The sequence below is a fragment of the Labrus mixtus genome, chromosome 9 (genome assembly GCF_963584025.1).
Source record: "Labrus mixtus chromosome 9, fLabMix1.1, whole genome shotgun sequence".
Taxonomy (NCBI): Eukaryota; Metazoa; Chordata; class Actinopteri; order Labriformes; family Labridae; genus Labrus; species Labrus mixtus.
The window spans coordinates 7949133-7966855 of record NC_083620.1 but is presented as its reverse complement, the minus strand read 5'-3'; the positions used below and the strand labels follow the sequence as shown (position 1 = coordinate 7966855).

General features: G+C 41.7%; 3 protein-coding genes across 3 annotated transcripts; all 3 read left to right on the top strand.

Moving 5' to 3' along the window:
- The first annotated feature begins 82 nt into the window (after positions 1-82).
- On the top strand, positions 83-3009 carry LOC132979834 (complement C1q-like protein 2). Its single transcript, XM_061045677.1, has 4 exons — positions 83-129; positions 1811-1927; positions 2040-2177; positions 2291-3009. The coding sequence occupies exons 1-4, from the start codon at positions 123-125 to the stop codon at positions 2713-2715; spliced, it is 687 nt and encodes a 228-aa protein (XP_060901660.1). The 5' UTR covers positions 83-122; the 3' UTR covers positions 2716-3009.
- Positions 3010-5504: 2495 nt separating this feature from the next.
- Positions 5505-7401, top strand: LOC132979835 (complement C1q-like protein 2). Its single transcript, XM_061045678.1, has 4 exons — positions 5505-5571; positions 5659-5739; positions 5819-5959; positions 6379-7401. Exons 1-4 carry the CDS (start codon positions 5565-5567, stop codon positions 6828-6830), a joined length of 681 nt encoding a protein of 226 aa, XP_060901661.1. The 5' UTR covers positions 5505-5564; the 3' UTR covers positions 6831-7401.
- Positions 7402-10789: 3388 nt separating this feature from the next.
- Positions 10790-14936, top strand: cbln18 (cerebellin 18). The gene is made up of 7 exons (XM_061045675.1): positions 10790-10971; positions 12272-12371; positions 13377-13556; positions 13878-14012; positions 14146-14234; positions 14332-14412; positions 14573-14936. Exons 2-7 carry the CDS (start codon positions 12272-12274, stop codon positions 14711-14713), a joined length of 726 nt encoding a protein of 241 aa, XP_060901658.1. The 5' UTR covers positions 10790-10971; the 3' UTR covers positions 14714-14936.
- Positions 14937-17723: the final 2787 nt, after the last annotated feature.

Genomic DNA, 17723 nt, shown 5'->3' with positions numbered 1-17723 from the left:
TAAAAAATGGAGAGGTAACGAGGGAGGGGCTCCATGAAAAATATAAATGCACAAATTGTGTCTCATGTTCGCTCTGCACACCTTCAATCCTTTCTGATCCGTCACAGTTTCCCAGCATCAACATGAGAGGTGAGAGTGAATATGAATGTTTTGGAGCTTTACAGGCTGCTTTGACTCTATGACTGCAAAGTTTAAACATTATGGTGAGAGTAGTCGTGACTAAGGGTGGTTCATATCCAAATTGTGAAAAAGTAGAAGTTCTGTACATCACAAAAATGCATTTAGAGGACATGCAAATTCATCTTTAGAAGAAATTATGTAAAAGGTCGTACTTAGAAAAGGTCTTAAGTCAAGATTGTACAACATGCTGTCTTCTGACTCGCCTAAAAATTCAGAATATATGATGAATGCGAGGAAAGAAAATGTGCATTCTGAAATATCGGATGAAGATTGGAAAGTATCTTGTGCTTTCTCACACTGAGTCTGTAAATACATGCGTTAAACTATTGTAACATAAGTGGTGGTTAATGGGGACTCAGCCAAATGTACATCAATATAACAAACCCGTGGTAGTTATCTGCATAAAATATACGTAAATAAGAGGGATGTTCTGTCATTGCACTGAGCCATGCAGAACAATTCAAATGTTTAGAGAAGAGGAAAGACTTGCAAACCGAGAAGATCTTTTCAAAATCAGTCGCTTTATCTTTCTGATCACAGTAATGACGTGTAAAATAGCCCATCAGTGGTGGTCTTGACCAGTTTTGATTTAAAATCTGGAGTCTGCCCAGTTTGAGACCGAGACATGACAGAGTAAAACTTCTTTTTCGATTCTGAGACGAGATCGAGACCCTCAAAAAGTGATCTCCAGACCCGAGTACTGGATTTCATAGCCACCTTCTTTTCATTGCATGTAATCTCATATTCCTACCGCTTACTTCTTAATTCTGACATTTTTAAATCTTTATCATCTCATGTAGCATCACGGACCTTAGAGGAACAACATGCCGTCTCACTGTGTACTTTGTAAATGGTTGAAATGACAATCAAGAGAACTTGACTCGACTTGTTCTGGTGGTAAAAGCATCAACTTCTCGTCTAGAAGTTCAACATGTGAATGTAAAAAAAGCTGTATCTTATTGTGCAAAAACTTAAATAAAAAACACTGTGGTCAAAAGGAAACGTTTTTAATATATTAAAACAAAATGCAGAATAACCTTTAGTATACTGAAGTTTGATAGTGTAACTTTATTCATGAACGGTCCAATCTCAAGAAATGGCTGTTAAATAATTTGTAAATCTATACATTGGTTTTTTTGTTTCATTATTTTTTTGTGTTAGTCTGATGTCACTCTTGCCTGACACCTTATTCGATCTGCCATCTTGTACTGTGATAGAGGACCACAATGGAAATAAACCCTCAGGCTTCTTCGTGTATTTTAATACTCGACAATTTTTTTTTCTTAGAAAGAGTCTGACATGATCAGCCTGCCATGTACAGTATGTGTTACATTTTGTCAAATAAATCAATCTATCTAACGGTCTTCAACTGAGAGACAGGACAGTGGATAGAGTAGGAAATCGAGGAGAGACAGAGAGTGGGGAATTTCATGCGGCAAGGGAGCCTCAGGTCGGATTCGAACCCTGGTTGCCCACTTAGAGGACTCCAGTCTCCTTACATGGGGCGCACGCACTAACCACTAGGCTACCAGCAGCTTACATTTGTCTGAAAATTACAAACTGGCAGGAACAGATGTTGTCACACTCGGCTCAATGCCTCTAATAATCAATACTTTTCTTCGTTCACCAGCTGTAGTGCTGCTGTGTCTCCTCCACGCTGCTTTTGGCAAACTTGATGGTAAAAAATATTCCTGGACCGGACCTGATCACGAAATGCTCTGGCCAGTTGACTCCAACCAAAACCACAGTGAGAGATAGATTGTTCAGGTCTTTTCTTCATGTGTCAGTGTATCTGCATGTGCCCCGTGTTAACGACCTGATGTATTAATGTGTGTGTGTGTGTGTTTGTGCTCACACAGAGTGCGAGTCGAACATGTTGACGTGTGGCTGTTGCCTGATGCAGCAGCAGATGTGGAGGATGGAGGAGTTCTTCAACTACACCTTTGAAGCGATGAACACGGAGCTTACAATCGCAAAGAGGACCCTCAACGATACAGGTGAGCGATGAATCTGTGAGTAGACCGAGGGACAGCAGGACGCCATCAAAGAGTAAAAACCGACTTCTCATACCTCCAGCTTGACTTTTCTCTTCTTCTGTCTACATTTCCAGTCAGCCGCAGCGCCTTCTCAGTCGCTCTGAGCCTTGACCAAGGCTGCTTCGGCCCCTTCGATGACAGCAGGATCATCATCTACCAGCACGCCTTCTTCATCCTGGGAGGCAGCTACAGCTTGAGCACTGGTATCTTCACCGTTACCTGCTCCGGGGTCTACAGCCTCTCGGTCACCATCTACGGGGCTCGTGTTTCTGGGGAGACCATGTTGGCCTGCGCCAACCTGGAGGTCAACGGCAAAGTGGTGTCTTCCCTCCTGGAGAGTAATGGCCAGGACCTTGAAGACAGTGCCACAGTTGTTTTGGCCATAAATCTGACGGCCGGGGACGAGGTGGCCGTCATCTTGCCCAAAGATTGTGTCCTCTGTGACCATAACAACTACTATAACACGTTCACTGGTTTTCTGCTGTATGCTACGGCCTAGTCTGTTAGATGAAACACGTGTGTTGTCACATTTATGACTTGTAGTGTCTGATCTCCAATGGATCTTTGTCTGGTTACGCATCAAAAACAATAACGAAGTAAACCGTATTGTGTGTGTATTACCTTTCTTAGATGACCCGCTTATAAACTCGATAACGTCTTTGTTGCGTCGTGCTGTGAAGAGTCTTTGTTCTATAAACTGATCATCTTGAACCGGTGAACAATGAGATTATATCTGTATTAGAAATATGAATAAGAAACAAAACGCTGTAACAAAACTTACAGAAATAATAAACTGCACTTTAAAAAAAAAAAATTACTTGTGTGCTCCTTTTTTTTCATTCTTCAAACCTGAATCAAAACAAGAGATTGTTGCTTATGTTGGATTATTAATGAATCAGGGGATCAATCCTCAAAGAGCTTTAAAAACTATCATTAATCTTGTTTCCATGGAAACGGTATTAATCATTACTCATGCTATGGATGGAAGAATAAAGGGGGTGGTAATCAGGGGCGTGTCCAGACTTTTTTTTGACTGGGGTGGGCCAACTGGGGCACTGACTCATGCAGGGGGGGCCTGAAGTGTGATGTGCACATACACACACACACACACACACACACACACACACACACACACACACACACACACACACAAATGAATATAAGATATTTACCTTAAATAACTTCAGTCAAATCGACTATAAAACACAAAAAGATGTGTGTTCAAAGCCGCAATTTAAACTACTTAAAACGTTGAATGCAAAATCCTGCACACTTTTAAATTGGCAAGAATACATGACTTGGCAATGTTTTGTAATATTTACAATTACTTTATTGCAAGATTTTAAGTCATATGTAGGTCTCACTGTCTTGAAATAGATGTGCAAAGTATTTATTTAAAGGTTAAAGTACAAACAATAGAAAATATGCTATGCTAAAAAAAAACCTCCAGCACACTTTTAATTTGGCAAGAAAACATTAGTTGGCGATGTTTTGGTCCTGTAACATTTTCATTTACTTGTTTTACAAACAATAGAAAATATGCTACATTAAAGAAAACTACTAGCAGCCTTTTACAACAAAAAAAAACAGTAAGTGTGAACATAAGTCCACCTCTGACAGGGCAAATAGCCAATCACAGTTTAGGATTTTTGGGGCGCCAATCAGATTTAAACCCGCTTTAAATCTCGGGACACCCCTTAGGACACACCCCTTGTGTTAGGTCTGTTTTAAATATTTCATGATGTAAAACTTTAGAGTTCATTTCCCAATGAGAAACAGAAGTTATCGAGGGACTATCTGTGTGAAATGTGGATTTACAGATTATTGGATCGACTCCTCGTTTGGATTAGAGTAACATTTCACAAGTTTTACTTTTAAGTGAACATTAACTTTAGTATGTATTCAAGTGAGATTAATGTTGTAGTAATACTTTGAGTTATATTAAAGATGCAGTCAGGTGTCAGCTTATGACGTCGAAGATTAAATGCATGCACACTCGCTCAAATGCCACAAAAAGTTTTTATTCCATCGCAATCACAGTGTTTGTACCAGAGGTCTTCTTCAGGTGATAACTACTGAACGTAGAAGACCTCTGGTTGAAACGTTATGACTATGTGTGGGTGTATCTTCTTCCTCAGTCTTCTGTTTTTGAGCTGCCCTGCACCTATGTGATATTTGTATAACTACCCCCCTTTTCTTGTTTTTTTAAAATGGAAAATATCGAAAAGAATACAAAGTTTAAATCAAAAGGTATCTCCAGTAATGATTACGTAGAAATGAGGACCTCAGATTAACAGCTGGTTGATAGTTTTTTCTTGCATTATTTGTGTTTTGAGTTTAGGATTTTTGGGGCGCCAAAAATGACCCAGGACAACAAATTATTCAGTGAAAAGAAAAAAAATCCTGCACACTTCTCTTGCTCAGAATCACAAATATATTCAAAAATGTCACAGCGTTTCGGTCTCTCTGAACCTGACCACACTTGACGAATGTTCAGAGGGGCCGAAACACTGATTAAATTTGTGATGCCAAGCAAGAGACATGTGCAGGTTTTTTTTTCTTTTCAATATAAAATTCTTGACACACCATATCTGTTTCAAAAGCCGTGAAGAATATAATCATGAACAGGTCGTGTCACTGAGCCAGTATAACAAAAGGAATGTCTGAGACAACGAAGCTCATCTCTCTCTTTATTCTAGAAAAAAATGATCATCAATTTTTATAGTTATCACGAGATTCTTTGTTGATAAATGTTTCTTTTCTGGAATAAATGTGACATTTTTTCTTTTCACCTCCCAACTGAATCAGCCTACACACAACAGTTCTTACCAAAAGATCTCTTTAATTATCCAGTGAGTGTATTTTGATGATTTCAGTGAATATTTGCAAATCTCATTTTTACAACCTTAGAACAGACAACGCCTCACGTCCCCTTTGAGATATCAGGCGCCCCCTAAGAGAGGCCTGGACCCCAAGCTGGGAACCAAAATAGGATAATAAAATCATCTGGTCTATCGTGCTCATCTCCCTGCCTGTTTGTCTGCTGAGGAGACACACCTTTATAAACAATAGCTCCAGGAGGTGTGAGTCTCTTTGTGTGTGATGTTAGAAAGTGAGAACACCTGGCGACGATGATAAAAAAAAAAAAAAAACATCCTTCATACGGTGTTGTTGTAAAGCAAATTTTGGGCGGATTAAAAAAATAGAAAAACAAGGAGGAGCGATGAGACAGGATAAGGAATAAAAGAGGTAACAAAGGGGGTGGTTTTGGAAAAAATATATATCCAAGCCACTTCCGCTACTGGTCAGTCCATCACTTTCAAACCTCCTGAAACCATCACGGTCAACATGAGAGGTGAGGCTTTCTGCACTTTTAGGAATCGTTAGGATATTCAACAATACAGAAACAGGAGACTAATACTTTTTTTTTTTTACCTTCCAGCTCTTATATTGCTGTGCCTACTTCACTCAGCTCTTGGTGTGAGATACTCCTGGCACCCAGAGACCAAAGAACAACGCAATGGTGAGCAATCCTGCTTACATCATCAGAGTGTCTGCGTGTATTCTTATCTGAAAAAGTTTGAATATGTATTTCTGTTCAGAGTGTTTGGAGGACCAGGGTTCTTGTGGCTGCTGTAAGACCCTCCGAGAGATCGAAAGGATGGGGACGTACTTTAACACGCGCCTGACTGAGTTGGAGGAGGAATACGAACAAACAAAGCAAACTTTCACCGACACGAAAGGTGAGTGACACATGAACGAGTCGCACAAAGTATGAACTAATGCAGATCATAAATTAAACATTTCTTACTCTTTTCGGCTTTTATTTTTTGGAAATGGTCATGACCGGACCTGCGGCCTCAGTGCTGAGTTCAGGAGGGGAGAGGATTTTGGAGTGTGTACTGCTGTGCCTCTCAGGGCGGTTGCTGTCTAATGATTTAGTTGTTTGTCACCTCATTGGGTCGATTTATGCGTAGCTGTTAGTCCCATATAGGGCCGCCTTATGGTGAGGTGTTAACACAAGCCTGTGACTGATATGTGACTGATGTGTTACAGACTATAGCCTCTGTATTTGGGCCGCCTGCTCTACAGACCGGGCTTAACCGTCGCCCCACATTTCTACTTTTTACCCTTGTAATCTGTTCTTCCTTTGCCTCTCCAGCTAACCGCACTGCCTTCTCCGTGGCTCTATTCGAGGATGGTCCGTTTAAGTGTTACGGTCCATTTGCTAACGAACAGCCTGTCATCTTCAAAAAGGTCTTCCTTAACTTGGGTAATGGCTACAATCCAAACAACGGTACCTTCATCGTGCCTCACTCTGGTGTCTACAGCCTCGCCTTCACCGTCTACAGCGATGCTGGTTCTCCTAATAGCAAGCTGGCTGCCTGTGCAAAACTGCTGGTTAACGGCGAGATCATCGTTGGGTCAACTGACATAAACAAACACGACCAAGAGGATAGTTCCTCTAATGTCTTAGTCCTCCACCTTAATCGCTCAGACCAGGTGACTTTGTCCCTTTCCCCTGGATGTTTCCTGTGCGATGACGGGTACCATTACAACACTTTCAGCGCGTTCCTGCTTTATGTGCCTGACTGCGACAGGGAGATGTACTAATTTATGTTTTTAATGATCAGTCTGGTAACGATATTAAAGAAAGCTAGATGAAATCCTTTAGTTGTTCCTTGACTTTTTTGGGACAGATGCATTTTAAAAGCTTGCAAATGTCAAAGTATCTTTGTTCTGTTACAGCTCTTGTTATTCTTGATGCAATGATGTAATGCAGCATTTGAGATCAATAAACATAGCCTGTACAATTAAAAGAAAATAAAACAGGGTTGGATTAAAGTTTCAGTTGAGGACATGGTGATGTCTACATTGAAGAGATTGTTGACCTCCTTTAAGAATTCAAATCGAAGCCTTAATTTGCTCTCAATTTTTGACACAGTAAATTAAAGTTTGGATTGAAATTTCCTTTTGCAGAATGATTTCTGAACTGTAATTCAATAATATATCACATTTTAATAAAGCACTTTAATTACACTTGTTGACTCTTTGTAAGAACAGTTATTAATTAACATCAGGGGAATGACCAACTGACTTGTGCAATTGCAATCCTGCAATCCTGGAACTTTTGATGCATTCATTCTTCTTTTGCACACCTTTATCACAGATAAAGGTGTGCAGATATCAGCCCTCTTTGATAGTATTGATCAATAAAATAAAGAGATGCATCGTTTTAAATGTGTTATTAAAAAGTATTAACAAAGGCATTTTTGACGACCTTATTTGGATGCTTTTAATGGGTCATTAGAATGATGGAGGCGTGGTTACAGTAATATCTCAGGGTGGACTGAGGCTGTGGTGGAGGGATTGGATAAGAACATTTACACTTTCCCAGAGGGGCAATTTGGTTTGCAACCGAGGTCCATAGAGGCTATACACATCATAAAATACAGTACAAAGACATGAATACATATAAAACATAACTCCCATTGATATCATCGTGATAAGTCGTGACTGAGATAAGAGACACAAAGACCAACAGTCCAAAGTGAAAGTGTACTGTCAACAAAGCCTTCAGCTTATTTAGAAACCTAAATGATGATGGGTCAAACAACCTCAGATATTTGTTTGATTTGGACCTCCATAACATAGGTGAACCTCCTCCCTGTTGGCAGAAGTATAAACTCTGCATGCAGAGGGTGCTGAGGGTATTTCAGGATTCCCTATGCCTTCTGATTGGCTCTAAATTGTAAAACACGACCAAGATCACTCAAGTCAACGCTGACTGTATTTACAAGCCTGTTTTTGTTAATGATGCTGAGGTTACCAAACCAACAGATCATCACAAAAGTTAAAATGGACTCCATACAAGAGGAATACAATCTTTCTAGAAGAGATTTGTCAACATTAAAACTCCTCAGGTTTCTCAAGAAGAACAGTCTCTGATTTTTGCAGATAGCGTCAGTGGGCCAAATTTGATTTATTTTCACGGGGCCCATAAATCCTGGAGACCGCCCCTGACTGTTAGCATATAGACCCATTTTGTCACAGGGTTGCCAATGCATGCCGTCAATTTATTGGAATTGCAAGTATAAGCATTCACAACGAGTCGGACTCTAGGCATGAGCAAGGTGGGGCGATGACCCCCCAAAATGACCTGACTGCTCTACCAAATCATCATCTTCATCTCAAAATGTGAAAATAACTGAAAATGTAAATACATTATGGGCGTATGTATTAAAAACCGTGCATGTTATAGCTTACAGTCCTAAAGAGCTTTCATAGAGTACCTGAGTAACGAGTCATGAGGAGATCACATAATAACTGCTGAGCCTCTTAAGAGATACATATTCAAACATTCTTTACAATATTCTGCGGTTATCCATCATCAACCTCTGAGGTTTTGCTCCAGAGATTTTTCTTTCAGCAAAATGGTCCCTGATGCTGTGCAGCTAGACGGCCTCCTGAATTTTCCAAGGACTCTTTATAAAAATGTTCGTTCATTTTTGCCTAAACAGTCTCTTTTTTTTCTCAACGGACAAAGACATGCACACATACATTACGATAAAACAACCAAAGAATCACAGGGATGCCAGTTCATTAACAAAAATATGACTTTATGACAGAAATGATCACAAAAGACTCAGAATGTGGCACTAAATGTTGTTGTTTTTTTTTTTAGCTTGAGGATGGTTCGTTTATTAACTTGTTTTTGTAGGTCAGCTGAAAAACAGACCAAGCATCAATGAGAATCTTTTCGACCTCTGCATCAAACAATCTCAGAAAAACAACTGAGACTATATTTCACACCATTATGCTGTAACTCAAAGCTCGGGATTGAAATCACATCTGAGGTCAGGGCACAGTCCATCCCATCACACTACTGTGCAGGTGAATCTTCTCCAGGACTGGTCTGTTTTTGAAGAGATGTTTGAAAGCAGATATGAAAACACCAGATACACCCTGCCCTCCTTCTAGCAGATAAGACAATTCTGAAGAACCAGGCCAGCTGACGTGGGACTCTAAACACACAGGTGGTCAAAGAAAAACCCACAGACAATGCACTGCCCCAGAGGCCAACAAGTCTTTAAGGATAGCTGTGAACACAGGAAACACCCTGTTATCTAATAGGACTTATAGTGGAACAACGAGGACAGTAACAAATGGCTGTGAAAATTCAGGTTACAAACAATCAGTTCGGTTTGGTACAGTACCCATTTATTGGCATTTCCACTGTCAAAAGTTGGGAATGGTACCAAAAGAAGGGATCGTACCGTCCTACTTTGTTGGTACCCATCTGTTGGGGTGCCAAGGGTACCGATCCGACCCTAAAGGGTCCCTTTTGTTTACTGTGTCCCTATTCTTCTTCTTTGTTGAACTTAATTAATAGCGGGCTACACTATGTTGGGCTGCTATGATGTCACACTATTACATAGCTGATGCGGCTATCTCCATCATGCTTACACTCCGCTTATCAAATAAGGGTACGGTTGGCTGTGGAAATGCAAGTAAGTTCAGGGTTTACCGAACTGAACTGTACCAAACTGTTCTGAACCAAATCGAACTGCTTGGTGGGAATGGGACTATAGAGAAAGGGTTTTTTGGCCAGTGAACCCCAAAATAGTGTGCTAGAGACTGGGGACCCACACTGTCCATGCAGGTGGTTAGACCTTTACAGTTGTGCACAGCAGCCTTTACTTTCCCCCTCAGTTTCTATTGATGAGCGTAAGACCCTCTGTTACCAAATGATGGTAACACAGTCATGGTTACTCATCCTTTAAAACTATAAAGTCTTTGTAGAAAGCAGTTTTTACAATGTTAACATTTAAGTCAGCAAACAAATTAAGGTAAAACGACCTTGAAGACACAAAACAAAATCTCCAAATCAGGATAAAGAATTGAATTGCTCGTCTCTTTGTTTGTCTGCTGTGGACAAACGTCTAACGCGTCCTTTTAAATGGATTTTCTTTGAGCCTGTGATTGAAAAACACAATGAAATATGGCAACACGTAGGCGGCTTTGTGGCTTCATTGAATAATATTCACCCACTGCACAAGGCCATTTCATTTAGATAAATCTGAGATATAGCAGATATCTTGACCCATAACAAACCAGAATCAATACGGCTTCCAACAACATCCAAGGGGAAAGTAGTTATGGGAACACACAGTATCACTTCTCTCTTCCTTCTATCGCAGCATGAGAACCAGGCGGTGTTGTACATTGTTCCCCGATGTAGGCCTGAATCGATGGACTGATAACATTTCCTATTAGCTCTTTTTGTTGTCTTGTTTGTTGACCATTACATCCTCAGGGACCTGACACCAATGATCTCCATATCAGTATTTCAGTAGCTGGTGTCCTCTGAAAGAGTGGCAACCAGACACCACTGTCCCAATAAGGAGCATTATGGTCCCAACAATGGGCGCTGGGAGTTCCAGCGTGATGGATTCTTGTTCTTTTACACCAAAGAAAAACGATGTGAAGCCCTTTGTCACTGATGTGCAAAGCTCTTTTGGAGTGACAGTGTTGTCCTGTGAAACGTGTGTTCATGCAGGTTTGCAGTGTGTGTCTGTGTTTGAGTGCACAAAAGGAGGCGGAGCTTCTGAGATTTACCTCGTCATGGGGAAGATCACCTGTACTGCTAAGACGCTCAAACATTCCGCTGTGTATTACTCCTACTCTCAGTTTCACAAACGCTGAAGAACTTGGTGTCTTCCTTCAGAACAAGAAGAGGGAGGAACGTAAAATAGTAAGTTTTTATTTACTTATTTCATCAATCACCAATTTCATTGTTTAAAAAATGGAACCAATGGAACCAAAATTGGTCTTAAATGCACTAACGTTGTCGTTAAGGCACCTTAAGATAGACTACTTCTAATTTTATTGGCCATGTCTCTTCTCTTGCGTTTATTTCTGCTCATTAATTGGTTTAAATTGATCCACTATAGTTTTGTGAGACATAAATCGGTGGAGTGTTGAGACTATTGAATTTTTAAAAAATCATTAATGTTAGATTATCAGAATCAGAAATATTTGATTAATCCCAGAGGGAAATTTGGTTGTTACAGTTGCTGTTTAACACAATAAAGCAGTAGGAAATATAGAAATAAATATAGAATATATTGAGTCTAGACCACGCTGGTGGTGGTGGTGTTGATACCCCCCTGATGGAGTCTAGACCAGTGATACTCAACTGGTGGGTTGGGACCCAAAAGTGGGTCGCAGAGCTGTTTTCAGTGGGTCGCATATGTATGCTTGGAAAAAAACCCGGTGTCAAAACATCTATAAAGTGCTTTATTAACCTGTTTGTTTTGATCTGTCTCTTTGTTCTGTTACATATTTTGTACCATTTGAGGTCAAATCTGTAAAGTTTTTACTTAAATTAATTTGATTGGTAAAAAGAAAACTAAAATTTGGGTCGCAATTTCTCTTAAAGGAGTTGGTGGTGGGTCCCGAGGCCAGATTTTAACATTTGACTGCAGCAGGATGATTGGTTGAGAGAAGTTGTGGCTTCGTAAATTTTGTTTGATGATACATCTAAACTCAAGTCTAATTCTGTACACACTGACATACTTTAATCAGTCTTCATTATATCATCCAGTTAACGACTGCAGTCACACTCCACCATTCATCACATTTGAAGTCAGAAAAAATTGGGTTGAGTTGGACTAACATTGAGCTGAGTTGTGACGAATTATACAACTGATCTTACCCCGTTGCAACCCCCCGGGGCTGGATGGCAGACATGCTCCAAGGGGGCGTAGCAAGGTGCGTGGTCTGTCAACCCCCTTGATAAGTCACCGTATAGGTTCGACTCCCAATCACAAAGGTTGGCTATTTGCCTTATCAGACGCTGGATTCATGTAAAAATGAACTATTGGGCCACAACAGGCTGCTTGTAGCTTTCTTTACATTTCATCTGAGAACCACTGCCAAAGTATTGTAAAGTAATTTAATTGAGCTACAGGCTGAATTAACCATTAAAAATGCTGCTGGGTGTTACAACAAGTGGAAGTGGAATAACTAATTCCTGCGTTCTGTTTTTTCAGATGTTTGTATTACCAGCTTTGTTCCTGCTGAGGTCGCTGTTTCTCTGTGGCCATGTGGAGGCCCAGTCCAGCATCCATGAAATCATGAAAGTGGCCGCATGTGAGCAACACAACCTGCCAAAGATCATTACTGTGATCCATTTTTACACACATATCAAACTTAACATATTAACAAGTTGTAGATTTTGGTGAATGCTTTGCAAACCAAATTGTTTTCTAAAGAGCCAGTATGTTTACATGAATGAATATGTTCACTAACAAAGACCACACAGAGAAAGTTTATTGTAATATGCATGGCGGAGATGGAAATGATGAGCGAAGTTGGATGATTGGAAGATTGAGTGTAGATAGATGAAGGGGAGGAAGGGATGAAGCTAAGGGTCGAGGGTATGGAGTTAGGATGGGGTAAGAGTTGAGGGATAAAGAGATTAGGGTAAGGATCGAGGGAAGAAGGGATGTAGGGATGAAGGTAAGAGTTGATGGACGAAGAGATGGAGGTAAGGGTTAAGAGATGTGGGATGAATGGATGAGGGTAAGGGTCGAGGGATGGCGGTAGAATGGGGTAGGAGTTGTTGAAAGAAGGGATGAAGGTAAAGGTAGAGGGATGAAGGTTGGGAGGTAAGCGTTGATGGACGAAGAGATGGAGGTAAGGGTCAAGAGATGTGGGATTGTTAAGGTAGAGCGATGAATGGATGGATTTAAGGGTCGGGAGGTGAATGGAAGTAGGGCGATGGGCCAGTGTCAGACAATGTACGGCGTGAGGAAACCAGAGGGGTTGAGACTCAGGGTGGAGGAGCCGTCTCTTTGTTGCTGTCGGTATGGACCCACGTGGTTCCTCTATTTAGACAAAAAGAGAAGTGAAGAAACACGGAGGGGTTTGGGGAGGAGGGATGTGAAATCAGTGTCAGAGAATAGGAATGATTAAGGCGTGCTTAAATATGCATGAAATGGAAATGGGTTGTGTTTGAGGCGTGGTCTATGTTCCTGAACCAAGTTTCAAAAACTACATTTGGATATTAACTGACAAAGTCAAACATATTTGGCCTCCTTGTTGAACATCCTCGTCACAGAACAGATCAGTCACCATTTCTCCCTCTCATTTCAGTGAAACTGGACACACCTCTGACCTGTGACAAGTGGGACTGCAAGTGTGCCTTCGAGCGCCAGCGTAGCTGCTGCTGTGGCGCCAATGATTTGTACGCTCTGGAGGACTATACCTTTGACAGGGTTAAATATTTGTGGGAGGATATCAGCACACTGAAGTACAGTGTAATGGGGCTCACAGGTAAACACACCCATCAATCTTTGTTTGTGTAGCGCCAGCACTTAACAAAAGTTATCTCAAGACACTTCACAGAAAGAGCAGGTCCACACTCTTTGTTATATCAGCAGAGACCCTTCATTAATCCACCATGACCACAGCACTAAGCCACATTTAGCAGAGTAACAGTGACAGGGAAAACTTCCTTTGAGCAGAACCAGACTTAGGTTGAACTGCAGTCTGCTGCTCTGTTGGTCTTGCGGAAAAACCTTCAGTGATGGAGGTTAGATGTTGTAGACTTCAGACTGCTTCACTGTACCATAAACATTCATCTCTCACTCTCAGAGGGATACAAGGTTTCCTTCAAGGCCACAATGGACTCAAGGCTCGGTCCCTGCTTTGGACCCTTCAACACTGATGTGCCAATCCCGTACTCCTTAGTTGCTCTTAACGATGGCAACGGATACAACCCTTCCTTGGGTAGGGATCAAACACAAACACACACAAAACAAACATTTAAGAAGTAAAGTTAAAGGACTTTAGCTGTACCACATATTTTTTAATTAAAGATGACTTCACTGCATTTCCACTAACTGTGCATGGTCGTCTCCAGGTGCCTTCACCGCTCCTCGTTCTGGCGTTTATCTCTTTTCCTTCACGGTCTACTCGGCTGTGGGGAGTGGGGAGCGCCTGTACCATCAAGTAAACCCAAAACCACACTCAAGACACATTATGATTGCCCAATCAACTCTCCAGCAAATGCAAGTATCTTAACCTTTTAATTTCCTTGCATCTTTAGATCCAGATGAAAAAGAATGGGGTCGATATAGTCGGTGTGTGGGAGAATAATCGAGAGGATGGAGAAGACAGTGCCAATCAGGTAAACACACAAAACAATCTATGTTTTGTAAAACCACAATTTTTTGCACAGAGGGCTGCTACATATACGTTAGGTCGGAAATGTATGGAGCCACAAATTTCTTATGACTTTGACAGGATTTTCTTGACAGCTCTTTTCACCCTGCATGCTTTCTTTTCAGGTTGCCATACTTGATCTTCAGAACGGTGATCAGGTCTACATGGAGCTGATGTCCGGGAGGAAGCTCTGTGACCACCTGCAGTACAATATCTTCACTGGTTATATGGTGTACCCCAGCACTGATGACTACTATAGCAGATGAACATCCTGGCGCTCTGAGAATCCGTAATGACCTTCCACAAGCCCCATAGTTTTTAGCAGAAAAAAACAAGAATAATGTAAACACACATAGACTTGTGCATATATATGTAGACGCACACAAATGGGTTCACAATTGTGTGCAATGCAGGAACAAATCAAGTGACACCTTTGGAAGTATTTGCATTTCTAAATGTTTGTGTCAATAAACAACAACTTCAAATACAGTGTGCAGTCGTAGTGTGATACTTTCTTCTTCTTCTTTCTTTTGCAAAGCATTTTCACACCGCAGGTCACACCTACCCATTCACACTGAGGTTAGAGGCTGCTGTGTTAGGAGTCCATCAGAAGTAACTCATCCCATTCATACACATTCAGACACCACTGACGAAGCAACAGGATCAACTTGGGGTTAAGTGTCTTGGCCAAGGACACATCAGACATGTGGCTGCAGGAGCTGGGGATCGAACCCCTGACCTTCCAGTTGAGAGACGACCGACTCTACCAACTGTATATTCCTCTGCACTTCTCATCCCACCCTCAAACACACACACACACACACACACACACACACACACACACACACACACACACACTCTTACACACACACCGATGGAAATCGGTACACCAGAGGCTTGGACATCATCTGGGAATGATAACAGCGGGCTGTAATGTGCTGCCAATGACAGAACTGCAGTGATGTTAACCAGCACCTTTTATGTTATAATAAACAACACCTGGATTGAGTGAAGGTCCTTCCGTTAAACACACAAAAACATAAACACATGATGTAGCAGCTTACACATGCTCCACACATTTTTGCACACATGCACACACACACACACACACACACACACACACACACACACACACACACTTATTGATTAAACAGCACTCGTCGGCCCTTTCACTTTGCCTCAGTTTTGTTATTGACGCACTATTTGAATTCTTTGTTAATCATTTACTTTACTTCACCCACAACAACGGGTTCTTCAAGTTACTTCCCTTTTCCCCTATGAGCTGGGGTCGTAACTGTGAATCATTGTCATTATGGAAATATGTTTTCTTTTATGATTCCAAAGCTGTTCATTCATTAGTCAGACACCGACCCGACCCCTCTGCAGCTCTGACAGACATGTCAAATAATAACTACAGAATTATAATGTTACAATAACCACCTCAGAATTTATATGAGAATCGGCTGCCAAAAAATGACTATAATGCTGAGTGGTGGTGGTGACACACACACACACACACACACACACACACACACACACACACACACACACACACACACACACACACACACACACACACACACACACACACACACACACACACACACACACACACACACACACACACACACACACACACACACACACACACACACACACACACTGGATGCAGCCAAAGAAGACCCTGGACTTAAATGGAGTTCTCTGCCCAGATTATGATCAATGGTTGTGTTTGAAATCACACCCTCGTTCCCTCCTTCCTATGGAGTTCTCTGTAGCGGACTCTATAGTGCACTCATTCAGAACAATCATCATGCTGACACACCACATCAACATGTTCCCAAGGTAGAACATTTGGATTTTGACCTGAAGGGGTCTATAAGTTCAGTTAACCTTGTTCTTCAAGTCACTCACTTTTTTTTAAGATGGTTTACTGTTAGACATCAAACAAATAACTCTGGAAAATTTGACCTCTCCTCTCCTCTCCTCTCCCTCTCTTTCCTCTCCTCTCCCTCTCCTCTCCTCTCCCTCTCTTTCCTCTCCTCTCCCTCTCCTCTCCTCTCCCTCTCCCTCTCCCTCTCCTCTCCCTCTCCTCTCCTCTCCTCTCCTCTCCTCTCCCTCTCCCTCTCCTCTCCTCTCCTCTCCTCTCCTCTCCCTCTCCCTCTCCCTCTCCTCTCCTCTCCTCTCCCTCTCCTCTCCTCCGCAGAATTATTTTCATTCTCCTCTTAACCCAATACATCAATCCTCCAAACAATCCTTCCCCACTGTAGTTTAAACTCAAGAAATTCAAATTAAAGCAACCATATGTACGAGTTTTTGTGCTTTAGCATCTGCTGAAGGTCTTTGTGTGCAACTGCATCGTAGTAAAATACTGTAAGCCTCGCCCACATAGACAACTGGTGCTTCCGAATTGTGTCTACACAATCTGACAGTAGACAGTCCCTTCAAACCATACTGGTTAGTAATATCTGCAGGGATGTACACTCTGCTTCTCGCTCAGTCACTCTCTCCTTTGCTCTTCTTAGCTTCATCCATCACTGTCCTCTTCCTCTTAGCCTCAGCCGTTGTGTCAAAGAGTACAGAGACGTACCCGCTTCTTGCGAGAGATCTCGAGATCTGCTGCTAAACCTCCATGCTATAAGCAGCCGTCGAGGCGATCTGTGAGAGATGTGAGAGATGCTTTTCTGCCTGTTGAAAGTTGCAGTTCTTTGAAACGATTATTTTAATGTGAAAAAGTTACACATTGTTGCTTTGAACTTCATTATGGCATCAAGGCCCCGGATAAATCAGGCAGCCTGATTAATAGAGACTGGATCTGATGTCAGACAGGAGCAGGATGATTTCACTCACAGAAGCATCAAGTTGGCAAAAGATTCTTACAGCTTTGAGAGTACTGACTCTCATTTTTCACATTTTTCTCCTATAATGGAAGAGCTTAAAACATTAACTGCCCTTTTCCACATTCATCGCCTCCTTCTCAATTTCTCTGAGCGCCATCTCCTCTTGCTCCGTCTCTCTCCGTCTCTCTCCCTTGCCCCCATCATCTCCCTCTGCACCTTGTTCCCACTTTAAATGAGTAGCGATGTGGTGAAAGTATTTGGAGAATTCCTGCTGACCAAAACCGACGCTGCCTGTCTGCTGTCTCTACATGGCGCAGCTCTACCCAAATAAGGCCGGGCTTTAAAACTGGACGTGAGGAGGAAGAGACGCACAGGCAGGGAGAGGGAGCTGCTGAAAGGCCATTGCCCATATAAGGATGAACTTTCCTTTTTTTTC